Here is a 15305-nt window from a genome sequence, read left to right as displayed (position 1 = left end):
AAGCCGGCTCCAGTCTTCAGCAGAGGCCCAGCAGCTATCATCAGGCCGGCTCCAGGCTTCAGCAGAGGCCCAGCAGCTATCATCAAGCCGGCTCCAGGCTTCAGCCATCGCCCAGCAGCCATCATCAGGCCGGCTCCAGGCTTCACTAGAGGCCCAGCAGCTATCATCAAGCCGGCTCCAGGCTTCAGCCATCGCCCAGCAGCTATCATCAAGCCGGCTCCAGGCTTCAGCCATCGCCCAGCAGCCATCATCAGGCCGGCTCCAGGCTTCAACAGAGGCCTAGCAGCTATCATTAACAATGGCCACCAAAAGAGACATGGAAGAACTAAAGAGATCCAATGAGGAGCTACGGAAATCAGTGGAGTTTATGGCACACCAAATGGAAGCAATGACAAGTAAGCAAGACACTTTGATGGGCATGATGAAAGATATTAAGGAACTGAAGAAGCAAAATGAAGAGAAAGACAATATGATTGTGCAACTGAAAAGTAGATTATCTGATTTAGAACAATATACTAGAATGAATGATGTCATTGTTACTGGTCTGCCAACGCGACCTGCGTCATTTGCTGCTGCAGTGAGGTCCGAGGTCCAGGGATCAGTGCCCAGGGACCAAGAATTGGACTCAGTGGAGCGGCAGGTGGTGAAGTTTCTCCAAGAAAAGGGAATTAGCATAAATAAGGAGAATATAGAAGCTTGTCACCGTTTCCCTCAGAAAGATAAAAGCAAACCGGCAACCATCATTATGAGGTTTGCAAATAGAAAATTCAAAATCAATCTTTTGCAACAAAGTAGGATGCTCAAGGGATCAAATGTTTATCTCAATGAACATTTAACCAAGAGCAATGCTGATATTGCTAAAAGAGCTCGGTACCTACGCAAAGAGTGAAAAATACAAGCAACATGGTCGTCCAACTGCAAAGTCTACATAAAGCTAAATGGTGCACCTGAGCAGGCACAAGTGCTAATGGTCAGGAGCTTAAATGATTTGGATAAATTTGCATAGTCTGTGGTTTGCTGATCTATATGTTTTTTTGTGTTTTTAGAGTTGACATCTATTCTGTAAATCCTTATTAACTTTAAATGTCTATCAAACTTCCCAAAAAAGGACTCAGAATTGCCCACTTGAACATCTGTAGTCTGAAAAATAAGGTAATTGAGTTGAGTAAAATAATGTTTGAAAATGATCTACATATAGTAGCAATTTCTGAAACTCATTTGGATGATTCAATTGACAATACTGAAATATTTATACAAGGTTACAATATAATTAGACTTGATAGAAACAAACACAGGGGAGGAGTAGCCTTTTATGTACAAGGCCACATTCCAATAAAGCAAAGAGGAGATCTGGACTTGACAGATGTAGAAGCAATCTGGATCCAGGTTCACTTGCCACATCTAAAGCCATTACTAATCTGCTGCTGCTATAGACCACCTTCCTCTGATGCAGCATATCTTGAAAAAATGTGTGCAATGCTTCAGAATGTTTCTGACACAGACAGAGAAATTTATTTCTTAGGAGACTTAAATATTGACTGGCTCTCAAAAAACTGCCCTATGAAAAGAAAGCTTAATGACACTGCCACTGTATGTAACCTAACTCAAATGATAAATCTACCAACCAGAATAAATATGAACAATTCAGGCGTATTGTCTTCAACTTGCATAGATCATCTTTTTACTAATTCAGTAGATAAATGCTCAAAGGTTGTTTCTGTGCCAATTGGATTTAGTGATCATAACATGATTGCTATAGCAAGAAAAGTGAAAGTCCCCAAAGTTGGACCTACAATTATGTATAAGAGACTCCACAAACATTTATGTGATAATGCCTTTATTGAAGATGTACATAACATACAGTGGGACAGTGTATTTGAGTCAAAGCATACTGAAGCAGCTCTGCATGAATTCATTAAGTCATTTTCTTCTGTCTGTGATAAGCATGCACCCATCAAGAAGCTCACCGTCAGATCTGTCAAAGCCCCTTGGCTTGACTCTGACCTGAGAAACTTGATGAAAGATAGAGATATACGGAAAAGAGTTGCAGTAGATTCAGGTAGCTCAGAGGACTGGCTAGCATATCGCTCTTTAAGAAACAAAGTCACCAAATTAAATAAACAGAAAAAAAGGGTGTACTACCAATCTAGAATTGAAGAAATTAAACATGATGGAAAACAACTTTGGAGTACTCTCAATCAAATCATGGGTAGAGATAAAATGGGAAAAACACCAGCATTTATTGAATCAGGTGAAGGCTTTTTCACCAAGCCCAAAGAAATTGCTGATTACTTCAACAATTATTTCATAAGTAAAGTTGATACTATAAGAAATGGCATGCTGCCTGTAAATTGTATTCTATCTGAGTCACTTATTAAAAATGATATCATGCAGGACAAAAAATGTAAATTTGAATTCTCAGTCACTAATGTATTGGAAATTGAAAATCTATTGTCTGAGTTGAAATCTGACAAACCTTGTGGTCATGATAATCTAGATAGTAGACTTTTAAAATTGTCAGCTGGAATAATAGCCAGTCCGATATGTTATATTTTTAACTTAAGTTTTAAAGAAGGAATCTATCCTCAAATATGGAAGGTTGCTAGAGTAACTCCTCTACCAAAAAATAGGAAAGAAGCATTCACTGGATCGAATAGTAGGCCAATTAGCATTTTACCAGTATTAGGAAAATTAATGGAAACAATTATATTTAAGCAAATTCAAAATTATTTCTCTATAAATGACATTAATTCAGACTTTCAACATGCATATAAAACTGGCCATTCAACATGCACAGCTCTCACACAATTAACAGATGACTGGCAAAAACAAATTGACGGTAAATTATTAGTTGGCACAGTGCTATTAGATTTTAGTGCTGCTTTTGATATTATTGACCACAAACTACTACTTATAAAACTGTCTGCTTATGGTTTTAAACTCTCAGCGATTAACTGGATGAAAAGCTACCTAGTCAACAGACAGCAATGTGTCATGTTCAATGGAACCCTTTCAAATATTAAAACATTATATTGTGGTATTCCCCAGGGAAGTTGCCTGGGACCTTTATTATACTCAATATTTGTAAATGATATGTCATGTATTTTAAAGAATGGTTGCTGTGCAATTTACGCAGATGACACAACAATATATGCTTATGCTGATAATTGCACAGACCTGAGCAGTATACTACAAGACAAGGTTATGCAGATTTCTAAATGGGTTACAGAAAATAAGATGAAACTTAATATTTCCAAAACAAAATGTCTTGTTATTTGCTCAAAACATGCTCATAGAAAAGAACGCATATTGAATGTTTCTTTGAACGGAGTTCATATTGAACAAGTTAAAGAAGCCAGGTTGCTGGGAGTTACAATAGATGAAAGACTATCTTGGGCCACTCACATTAATAACATTGTAAAAAAAATGAGCAGAAGCATCTCAATCATAAGAAGAAGTGCCTATTTTTTAACTAACACAACTACGAAACAAGTTATACAATCCCTTGTATTGTCACATATTGACTACTGCCCAGCAATTTGGTCCAATGCATCTAAACAAGAACTCAATAAAATCCAGCTTACCCAAAACAGAGCTGCCAGACTAGCTCTCCATTGCTCATTTAGGACCGGCGTTGAGATCATGCATAATGAATGTTTATGGATGAGAGTTGGTGAAAGACTAGCGTGTAGTTTGATTCTATTTTTAAAAACAATCTATACATACCATAAACCTTCATATCTGTATTCTCAGCTGTTGCTTGCTAGTGAAAGACACAACTATGGTACCAGGTTAGCCCTAAGAGGTGCTTTCACCCGTCTTAAACCCAAAAGTGATGTTTTGAAAAAGACTGTAATGTATAGGGCAATCACTTACTGGAATCGACTTCCACAATATTTGGTATCAATCACCAGCAGAGTGGGTTTTAAGAATAGACTAAGAGGAGAAGTATTGCGGAAAGAGATTATTCTAGATTGTACCTAATGTCATGACTGTTTTTATTAACTATTTTATTGATTATGGGACAAGCAGTAGAAAATGGTGGAGGGAACTTTTTTCGTCACTTATTGTTTGTCTTTGGTACACTAATGTATATATTTTAGGCCATTGGTTCTTTGTTTTATTTTTTTTTTTGCAAAAATATATATATATCTATTTTTATATTGCTCTTTTTATCTTTGTTATGAACAATATTATGTAAACTCGAAGTTATTATTTTTTTTTTGGTTCTTTGTTGTTGCTATTTTTGTATTACAACATTTTATTATTTGATCATGTTGTACTGCATTTTAATCTTTTGTTTTGTGATTGTGTGATGTTTTTGCCTGGACCCCAGGAAGAATAGTCTCCACTGCGGTGTAGACTAATGGGGATCCTTAATAAACTAAACTAAACTAAACTAAACATGTCATAGTTACGTCAGTCAGCTGGAATTAAAAATACAAAAAGCTCAAAGACATGGGTGGAGAAGCTCAAAGACATGGGTGTAAAATCCACCTTGATCAAATGGTTCCACTCTTTTTTAACAAACAGAACACAGCAAGTGAAGGTCAACAGAACACTGTCAGACACCAAACACTGCAACACAGGCGTCCCACAGGGTTGCGTTGTATCACCAACACTGTTTACATTGTACACCAATGATTGTAGGACTGTGCACCCAAACAATTATATGGTGAAATTTGCGGACGATACCGTGCTCCTAAGCCTTCAACACAAGGATACGGACCCCTCTGTGTACCAAGACGAGATAGACCTATTTATTAGGTGGTGTGATACCAACCATCTTATTCTAAATGTGACCAAGACACAGGAAATGGTTTTGGATCCGAGGAAAGTGACTGACCATGAGCCAGTGGTCATCAAAAATCAGGAAATCACACAGGTATCCTCATATAAATATTTAGGGGTTCATATTGATAATCTTCTCTGCTGGAAGACACATATTGACAAACTGTGCAATAGACTGCAACAGAGGCTATATTTTTTGCGAAGATTAAGATTGTACGGCGTAAGCAGCCACATCATGATGATTTTCTACCGTGCCATTGTAGAGAGCATCATTAGATACGGGATCACCTCATGGTTTGGCAACCTAACCGTTAAGCTAAAAACCAAACTGGCCGGCATGCATAAAACGGCAATGAAAATCGAAAGGGAGGAAAGAATATAAGCCTAAACAGAGCATCTATGAGCAGGCAGTTAGGAAAAAAGCTCAGAAAATAATTTCCGACTCACAACACCCACTCTTCCCTGAATATGGAACCCTGCCATCATAGTCTGGTGGCTTAGTGACATTACCGTTACGGAGCGGATAAAAGCGCCAAATTTTTTATGGGCCTTCTTTATGACCTACTGAAGGATTTTAGAAGGGTACTCAAACTTAAATATTGAAAATACCTTTATAGTGCACATAAGTTATTTTGATCAATAACTGCAAAAAACGCCTATACTAAAAAAGGACTAATTCTTGTCATGTGTCCTCCTGCTGCTAGTTTTTACATCATACTTGCACAGGGTGTCTACAGGTAGTGTCTTCACATCCCAGAACAGCCAGAATGCCAATATTTGATTCCATTATGAACCATTTGGCTTTCAAATAAGGCCTCATTATGGACGGAAATAGCAAAAAGTATCATTTTCAGATGATGATTCAAGACCCAGCACATGAAGTATTATCCATAAAACCTTTAATGCAATTATAATGTTAGAACTCTGATTGAGGCCAAAAATAAATTAAAGGGGCAAGTCAGCTGGTGCACATGATCAGCATGGGGGCTGAGGACCAATGGCCTGGATGACTCTTCTTACTACACTATGAAGTAATCTGCACGTGAAACAGGCAAGAAAACAATTGTTGTCACAATTTAAACAAATTGACATGCATCATAATGTGGAAACTTGGTGTATTGGTGTGCATAACTGTACCTGGTGTCTATTTGCAGCAGTTGCATTTGCAAAGTGGAGAACAGTCAATATTAGCATTGCTGCATTTACAGCTGGAACAGTCACCTTTACATGAGCATTTTATCAGCTCTCTGCAGGCAATGGAGACCTCGGGAATGGTTATCCAAACTGGAACCCATGACCCTGTTTCGTCCTTGGTCCATCCAAAGTCCTTTGGAGAAGGAATCACTTGCTGTGTGTCTGTGCTGGTTGCCCAGATTCCTGCCTGAAACACAGCCCGTTTTACATGCTGGAGTAGGGCATCCTGCGTGGGAGGTAATCTCTCCATCGGCCGACTGTCTTGACAGAAGAGTTCCTTCCTTGTTTGACTGATGGAGTTCAAAGGACTGGATCTGTTGTACAGGATCACAGTCAGCCTCTCAAGTGTCTGGAAATGCTCAGAGTCAACTTTTAGTTCCTGGAATGGATGCTTTGCCAGATACATAAATGTTTCTGTAGCAGCATCATAGGCTTGCCAGGCCCTCCAAGCTGACTTCTTGCCTTTTCCGTTAAATGCAGATGTTGTGTCACAACCTGAATATGCGTGGAACATAAGCAGACCTTGTGATTTGGGTTCCCCCAGGCTTTTGCAGATGTGGTTTATGTGGTAATATCTGAACCTTTTTCCCATGCCAAAAGCCACCCAGATGTCAGTCAATGGTTGAAGCACCACCAAATCATAAAATAAACCAGCAAGGATCACGATGACATCAGTGTCCACAGTTCGCACAAGAACTGTCTTTGCTCCCTCCTTCAATGCGCATTGTAGATGGACCACTATCCTTGTGTCTGCCTCCTCATGGTTGCAACAGTCCATCATGCTAGTGGAACCAAAAGCTTGTCCTGACACCGCTTGCCCCGATGTGACATACACAGCTTTGGTTGGTGGCCAGCTGAACTCTTGGATCTTGGATGTCAAGAAATCAAACAACTCCTTCTTGTTGATTGGGTCGCGAAGAAAGTCCATCCAGTTGCCTGGCAACTTTGTCGGGCCTGACACTTTCCTGCGAACACCACGTCCTCTTTTTTCTCGGGTGGACTCCTTCAAGCTGTCAGGGATGTACGTGTCCCATACAACATCCAATCGTTTTGCATCCTGCAGCTGCTTCTGCAGGTAGGGGATGAAAACCTCATTTGCATAAGCATCAAACGTGCTCACTCTAATAGTGGGCAGGCAGTGGACAATTACTGCCCCATCTAGGACTTTGAAGTCATAGGTTGAGGGTGGCTCTGATTGTGCTGGCTGCTCAAGACATTGTAGCAGGTCTGATTTGGTGCCTGTCAGATGAAGTTTTCCAAAGTCTGAGAGAGATGGAGGGAAGGACTGCACCTCATGTGTAAAGAATTCATCCAAATTACTCTCACGGCTCTGCATAGCTACATATAGCTGGCCAAAGAGTGCCACGTTGTTCTGAAGCACTTTAATCTTTTTCCCATCTTTAGACATTGTCTTGCGTCTAGGTTGCCTGAAGACTGCCAAGGAATTCCTTTTAATCGGATCATGGATAGATTGTGTGCGTTCATCAAGCACCTTCTTGACAAACTCCTGATATTGTCTCTTCCCTGTGTCCTCCAGGATGAGCATGGTATTTGCGACTAATTTATCTGCGCAGTTGCGACTATCAAGAGTCACAAGTTCCTCGAAGACATCCAGGAAAGGGTTTCCCATACGCCTTATGGTATCTGACAGACTGTTGACCTGTCTCTGGAATGTCTTCTGTGTGCCAAGACCCTGCTCATGGTGCTGGAAGCTCTCTTTGTCATCTTGGAGATATTCCTCTTCAAATTCCTTTATCAATCTTGCCATTTCTGGGCCTGTGAGCATCCATCTTCTGAAGGCAGTTGGATTTTCTGTGAGGCCAACCGCACCACCTGAACCTTTCACATTCTTGTTCTCTTGTTCATGAGCTTGGTCCAGTGGGATTGCAGAAAACCTGTTAGATGTCTTTGAAAGAACCCAGTGAGAATTCTTCTCAAACTCGTCCTTGATAGAGTCGGGCAAAGACTTCATGTCCCTGATATGGACAGGCAACCATCTTGAATAGTTCACATGGTCCAAGGCAAAGAATAGAGGGGCCAGTTCTTCAAGCACTTCTACATACAGTAGGAAATTCTGCTCTCTGTGTGCCCTTATGAAGATGAGAATGAGGGTTTCATATCTCATGATCAGATCCCAGAACATGAACGTCGGACTCTTCTTCAGCATGTTGTTTCTCCAAGCCATGAAGGACTCTTCATCTTTGGGGCCTGCACTAACCCTGAAAGCCTCCTGTTGTAGATTGTGCAGTGTCAAGACAGTGACCTGGTGTGCATGCCTGGTTCGTGTTAGGTGTGCTGCTTTCAGAAACGACTCAGCCATGCCACTTGATGCCACTTCTGCTTCAATCAGTGCTGTCGTCCAACCAGAGCCCTCTAGGAGATCGCCAAGTGTATTCCAGAGAGCCATCTCTGTGTGTAATCCTCCCAGCATAACTACATGAACTCTTTCACCATGGGTGTTCGGCCATTTCCATTGTACAAGCTTAGCCAGAGCAAACAGAGGCTGATCAAATGCAGTGACAGGGATCTGTCCTGGATTGAGAAATTGAACAGCCTGTCTCTGAACATCCATGCCATGCTTAATCATGGCTGCTGTGGCAGATTTCTCATAGAACAGAGGAAGGAGTGCACATCTTGCTGGGGGGTCTTCCACTGAAGGTTGATTGGAAGCATGATAGGCAGCCCATGCAATTGCATCTTCAGAAGTCAATTCTTTCTTCTCTAGAAGTGGCAGTGCTTGTTTGACCCAACTCTTTTCCTCTGCTATTGCACTATCCAATAAGCCTGTAACTCTTTGTACCTTACACTCTGGCACACAAACAGAACTGTTTTTCAAAGCTACAGCTGGGATACATGTGTAACTCTCAGGAAGAGTATGTTTTTTATTTTCAGTCGGTGGGATTTTGATTGGTGGCCTACTTACACCTGGTTCACTCTTTGTTGGCAACTGAAAGAGGCTAATTCCAGTCCCATGAAAGGAACTTACAGAAGTAGTCGAACTTGGGTTGTGGTCAAGGTTGTCAAGTGCACCGACTGTGAACTTATTGTGATCATGCAGGCTAGTTTATATATCGCCATCTGGTGTTGTGAATGTATATTGAAACAGTAGTTGCGATTATGAACAACTTCATGATTAATTCTAATTACAAAATGAATAGAGAATGTCTTTACCCACACTACATGCAGAACATGACATTTTTTCAGCTTTTTTCTTAATTCCGCCTATACTGTACAGGACTTTATGGAGGATGTACCTGTACCAGGTGCCTTGGTAATGCATTTTAGACATCATTTTGAATGTTTATCCATCACTGGACCCAATTAAAAGCAAATTTACCTTCCTAAGTGGAAAAAAACAACAATTTATCAGCAATATACCTTTTATGACTCCGGAATAACATTTTTTAAACAATTTTGTGCACTATATGGGTATTTTCAATATTTAAGTTTGAGTACCCTTCTAAAATCCTTCAGTAGGTCATAAAGAAGGCCTGTAAAAAAATTGGCGCTTTTATCCGCTCCGTAACGGTACGCCTAAAAATGTGCGCTAACCCACCGCACTATCAGGGAGAAGACTCCGGGTCCCACTATGCAAATCTAACCGCCTAAAATTATCATTTGTCCCAGCCTCCATTAAGCTGACCAACAATGTGCAATAGAATGTTAATACATAGGTTAGCACTTTTTTAGCACATAGCACTTTAGCGCATAGCACTTTAGCACATAGCACTTTAAAACTAAGCACTTTAGCACACAGCACTTTATCCATGAGCTCTAGTGCAATGCACACTGATACTTTATCTTTATGTTCATACTGTAGATTTTATGCCCACATCAAAGTGCCACCTATGTCTATAAAGCTCCATGTTCTGATGTTTAAATGTTAGTTGTCTGGTTAAGTTAAGTTAAAGTTAAAGTACCAATGATTGTCACACACACACTAGGTGTGGTGAAATGTGTCCTCTGCTTTTGACCCATCCCCTTGATCACCCCCTGGGAGGTGAGGGGAGCAGTGGGCAGCAGCGTAGCCGCGCCCGGGAATCATTTTTGGTGATTTAACCCCCAATTCCAACCCTTGATGCTGAGTGCCAAGCAGGGAGGTAATGGGTCCCATTTTTATAGTCTTTGGTATGACCCGGCCGGGGTTTGAACTCACAACCTACCGATCTCAGGGCGGACACTCTAACCACTAGGCTTGTGGTTGTGTCTGTGCTTGTGTTTTTGTTCTGTTGTTTTTGGGTATGTTAAGAAAGCAATGATGCACTGTGGCCAAGACAAATTTCCCCACGGGGACAATAAAGTTGAACCTTGAACCTTGAAATAATTGTGTTGTTAGTCCGGAATCTTCACGGTCCTCATGGATGACATAATTAGGAACCAGTACTAAAAAAAATGATACTTGGTATACATCCCTAATCTTCACCACTAAACCTTTGAAATATGCTGACATATGTGCTGCTAAAGGTAAATAAACAGTAGCCATATTGAATGCTTGCCTTCATTTGACCACGTGAGGTAAGGAGGACGGCCTCTAGGTCACATGGTTACACCCCAGCAATTACACTGTTGATGATTGATGAGCATTCATTTTTAAATAGTGGTGTTAAAAAGCAAGTATATCTCCATCTTTAGTCATAAATGTGGCCCCCGGATGAACATGTGTCACAAACATTGTATTAGATGATGTGGATGTTGTGCTTACTTGGACTGTGATGAAGCTGTGAGGACTCAGGTGCTTTGTCTTCATGCTTTTCAGTCTTCACAGAGACAACAGTCATAACATCATCCTCCTCCTGCCCTACAGGACACTCTCCCTCCTCTTCCTCTTTAAAGTGTGAGGGCTGTGGATCCTCTAAAGTGAAACTGTCCCCCTGCAGATGAGGGAGACATTCTTCTTGGTGTCCAATCAGCTGATGGATGTCTACAGGACACAAACAAAACACATTTTAACTCCTACATGCTAAATATTAAATTGTACATGAAATATAGGGCTGTAGCTATTGAAAATGTTATTAATCAAGTTACAAAAACAGACTATCGTTGAATCTCAGTAAAACTAAAATAATGCTATTTGGTAACAGTAGAAGAGAAAGTCAAACACAAATACAAATAGACGGAATAGAAATTGAAAGAGTAAATGAAACCAAATTTCTAGGTATAATAATTGATGATAAATTGAACTGGAAATCTCACGTAAAAAAATATACAACATAAAGTTGCAAGAAACACGTTAATAATGAATAAAGCGAAACATGTTCTAGACCAAAAATCCCTTCATATTCTCTACTGCTCACTAGTGTTACCATATCTGAGCTACTGTGTAGAAATATGGGGAAATAATTACAAAAGTACACTTCATTCATTAACTGTGTTACAAAAAAGATCAGTTATAATAATACACAATGTTGGATATAGAGAACATACAAACACTTTATTTATTGAATCAAAAATACTGAAATTCCACCACAGAGTGAATTTGCAAACAGCTAAAATTATGCACAAAGCAAACTATAACCTGCTAGCCAAGAATATACAACAATTCTTCTCAAAAAAAGAGGAGAAATATAATCTTAGAGAAATATGTAATTTAAAACATTTGTATGCACGTACAACACTTAAGACCTTCAGTATATCAGTATGTGGAATTAAATGATGGAATGGATGAAGCAAAGCAATCAAACAATGTACTGATATGATCCACTTCAAGAAACTCTTCACACTTAAAAGTGTTTACAAAGTACAAAGAAGAAGAACCATGATAAACATTCTCAATTTATTTCATCCATCCATTCATTCATTCTGATGTTCTTACTTATCTCATCATATGAAATATAACTTACTTCACCAATTATTATTATTAAATTCTTACTAGTATTTATTTATTTATTTTTATTGTGATTACTTATGGGGTTTATTGTGAATAAATTGTGAACAGGAAGTGAACAAAAAGTTTTAGCAACTGTTATGGCAAGAAAAGGGGTAGGATTAAATAAGCTCTGCTTCTTCCTACTCCTTTTCGAACATGTTGAAAAGACAAACTGGAAATTGTGATGTATCATGTTGTATGCATGCATGTTCGAAATAAACTCAAACTCAAGTGTTCTAATGGAAATGTTTTCCATTAATCGAGTAACTGGATAAAACACAGTGTTGCTTGTTTGAAGACAAATTTAAGCGTCTTTAAGACATTTCACTTAATAATGAACGACCAATTGGTTTGAGATGGTATGAGATCAAGATGTCATCATTAGATCAGGCTTTGTTTTTTCCACAATCACTGCCACATTTAAAAGTTAAAGTAGCAATGATTGTCACACACACACTAGGTGTGGCCAGATTGTTCTCTGCATTTGACCCATCACCCTTGATCACCCCTTGGGAGGTGAGGGGAGCAGTGAGCAGCAGCGGTGGCCGCGCCCGGGAATATTTTTTATGGTGATTTGAACCCCAATTCCAACCCTTGATGCTGAGTGCCAAGCAGGGAAGTAATGGGTCCCATTTTTATAGTCTTTGGTATGACTCAGTTGGGGTTTGAACTCACAACCTACCCATCTCAGGGCGGACACTCTAACCACTAGGCCACTGAGTAGGTGGATGTAGTAGGTTAATGGCTGCACCAATATGAAGGAAATAACAGGTCAGTATAGCTTTTACACACATAAATAACTTGTCAAACCTGCCAGCTAGCAGGCTAGGTTTACAGCGTCAGTTACCATGGTAACTGACTCTGACTTTGTCTTACCTCTCTTATTTTTGGAGGTCAAACTCTCGAGCTTTACATACTCAGGAGTTTGCACTTAACCTGTTCTCTGGAATATTCCCCCGGTGACTGTGTGAGTTTTGTGTAAACATGTTGATACACATTGTTACAAACTGAGAGGAACATCAACCTCTCATAAATATTGTCTGGTTTTTATGAACAACATAAAACAATCAGTGCATCATCCAATTCATCTTCCTATAGACAATCTATTGAAGAATAGTCCATCCATCCATCCATCGTCTACCGCTTATTCCCTTCGGGGTCGCTGGAGCCTATCTCAGCTACAATCGGGCGGAAGGCGGGGTACACCCTGGACAAGTCGCCACCTCATCGCAGGGCCAACACAGATAGACAGACAACATTCACACTCACATTCACACACTAGGGCCAATTTAGTGTTGCCAATCAACCTATCCCCAGGTGCATGTCTTTGGAGGTGGGAGGAAGCCGGAGTACCCGGAGGGAACCCACGCAGTCACGGGGAGAACATGCAAACTCCACACAGAAAGATCCCAAGCCCGGGATTGAACTCACGACTACTCAGGACCTTCGTATTGTGAGGCAGACGCACTAACCCCTCTCCCACCGGGCTGCCCTTGAAGAATAGTGTTAATAATAAACACAAAGTTAGTAAAGATGTGAGAGTAAGAAGTAAACAAACCTGTTGTGTGTAACACAACTTGATGTTGTCGCTCCTTCTCCTCTTTTGTTGGACAAAGTTCCTCCTCGTACTCTGCTATGGTTCTTTCGCACATTTTCACACAATCACAACACTTTACACTCACACTTGATCTCTGCTTAGCGATGTGTTTTCACCACTTCTTTGTTAGCAGCTAACAAGCTAAGCTAACTAGCAAGCTAAGCTAGCATCAAAGTGCGCTCAGACTAATATACAAACAGTTATTAATGAATAGAGTGTAATAAAGGACATATATGTGTACATGGACGCACAGATTAAGAACACTGCAATAACGTCTTCACCGTCAGACGCCATCTTGCTTGATCCTCGCCGTGTTTGTTCCGCGCGCAGTCTTGTCAGATCTCGCGAGAGAAACAAGTAACCAGCTCTCTCTTCCAGATCTCGCGAGAGAAACAGATAACCAGCTCTTTTCCAGATCTTACACTCATGATAATATTTATCCTTTGATGCTAATGGTTTTTATAATGTATTTTAGAATGTGGGAGGTTTCCATGTTCTTTTTAAATTTCCTTTGGCATTATATTTATATATATTACACTTTTATGCAAATGACTGCCAAATTTATATGCCGATTTCTCAACTGTCTATGCCACGTCAAGGCTTGGTTAGCCCAGAATGTTTTAATAATAAATGAGGGAAAAACGGAAATGTCAGTTTTTGGTCCGGCCCTCACTGACTTGGGACCAGGCCTGGCCCTAACCAATCTGGTTAGGTGGCGCCCCCCGGCAGTGAAGTGTATATACTCACAAGAAACTGAATAGCTTTGTCTTTGACCTTTTTTTTACTTAAAGAAAGCAAATTAACATATTATATAAATAAATGATAAATGGGTTATACTTGTATAGCGCTTTTCTACCTTCAAGGTACTCAAAGCGCTTTGACACTATTTCCCCATTCATCCATTCACACACACATTCACACACTGATGGCGGGAGCTGCCATGCAAGGCGCTAACCAGCAGCCATCAGGAGCAAGGGTGAAGTATCTTGCCCAAGGACACAACGGACGTGACTAGGATGGTAGAAGGGGGGGATTAAACCCCAGTAACCAGCAACCCTCCGATTGCTGGCACGGCCACTCTACCAACTTCGCCACGCCTATGAGAATGTTATGTTATGATTATCTTTAACCGAATCACAGTAGTGCTCAAATTAAAAAACAGCATTCCCTCTCATGTGGTATTGCTTAAATAACATTAATGATGTGCACTTTAACAACTAGGCTTACAACTATACCTAATATATAAAGGGGTGGAAAAGTGACTATTACCCGCAGGGCAAACATTAGCTAACCAGAAGGCAATAACAATGTAAACAGAAAACACCTGCTTAAAAGATCTAATACAAATGTCCCTGAGGAATGTAAGGTGGGAGAACTGTAATTACCTAACGTTACATTATTATTTTCCATAACAATTTAGCCCCCTCCATAATATTAACCCGACGTTAAAACAGAATTAGCTATTTATTGATTAGCAATTGCCGAATCATGTAACATTAGCTTAATGCTAAAAAGCCAGGTTACTATCACATTCTGTAACAGACAAATAATTTCATGTAGGCTAACGTTACCTCCCTGCTACCTCTGTCTTTTTCTCGTCTCTCCTCTTCGTTTCTCTTTTTTCTTCCCTGGGCACCTGACAGTTTTGGCCGTTTTGACATCTTGTGTTGATTTTTTGATGTGGTGACGTCCATAAACAGTCATGATACGGGAAGGGAGGGGGCGCACCGTGCGGGGGGAGGGGGGGGGGGTGCGTAATGTTGTAACAAATAATATTTATATTAAATAGGCTTTACTTTGCATTTTAATTAACATGGGATTATTTTTTGTGTTTAGAAATAATAGTACAAACTTTTT

At 40.2% G+C, this 15305-nt stretch overlaps 1 protein-coding gene across 1 annotated transcript; it reads right to left on the bottom strand.

The window, feature by feature from the left end:
• Positions 1–5310: 5310 nt before the first annotated feature.
• On the bottom strand, positions 5311–8938 carry LOC133658694 (uncharacterized). Its single transcript, XM_062061012.1, has 2 exons — positions 5929–8938; positions 5311–5827 (listed from the first exon to the last, which is right to left on the bottom strand). Exon 1 carries the CDS (start codon positions 8570–8572, stop codon positions 5936–5938), a length of 2637 nt encoding a protein of 878 aa, XP_061916996.1. The 5' UTR covers positions 8573–8938; the 3' UTR covers positions 5311–5827; positions 5929–5935.
• Positions 8939–15305: the final 6367 nt, after the last annotated feature.

This window comes from Entelurus aequoreus, linkage group LG10 (genome assembly GCF_033978785.1).
Source record: "Entelurus aequoreus isolate RoL-2023_Sb linkage group LG10, RoL_Eaeq_v1.1, whole genome shotgun sequence".
NCBI classification, from domain to species: domain Eukaryota; kingdom Metazoa; phylum Chordata; class Actinopteri; order Syngnathiformes; family Syngnathidae; genus Entelurus; species Entelurus aequoreus.
The sequence above is the reverse complement of the archived record's forward strand: the minus strand, read 5'-3'. Positions and strand labels throughout refer to the sequence as shown.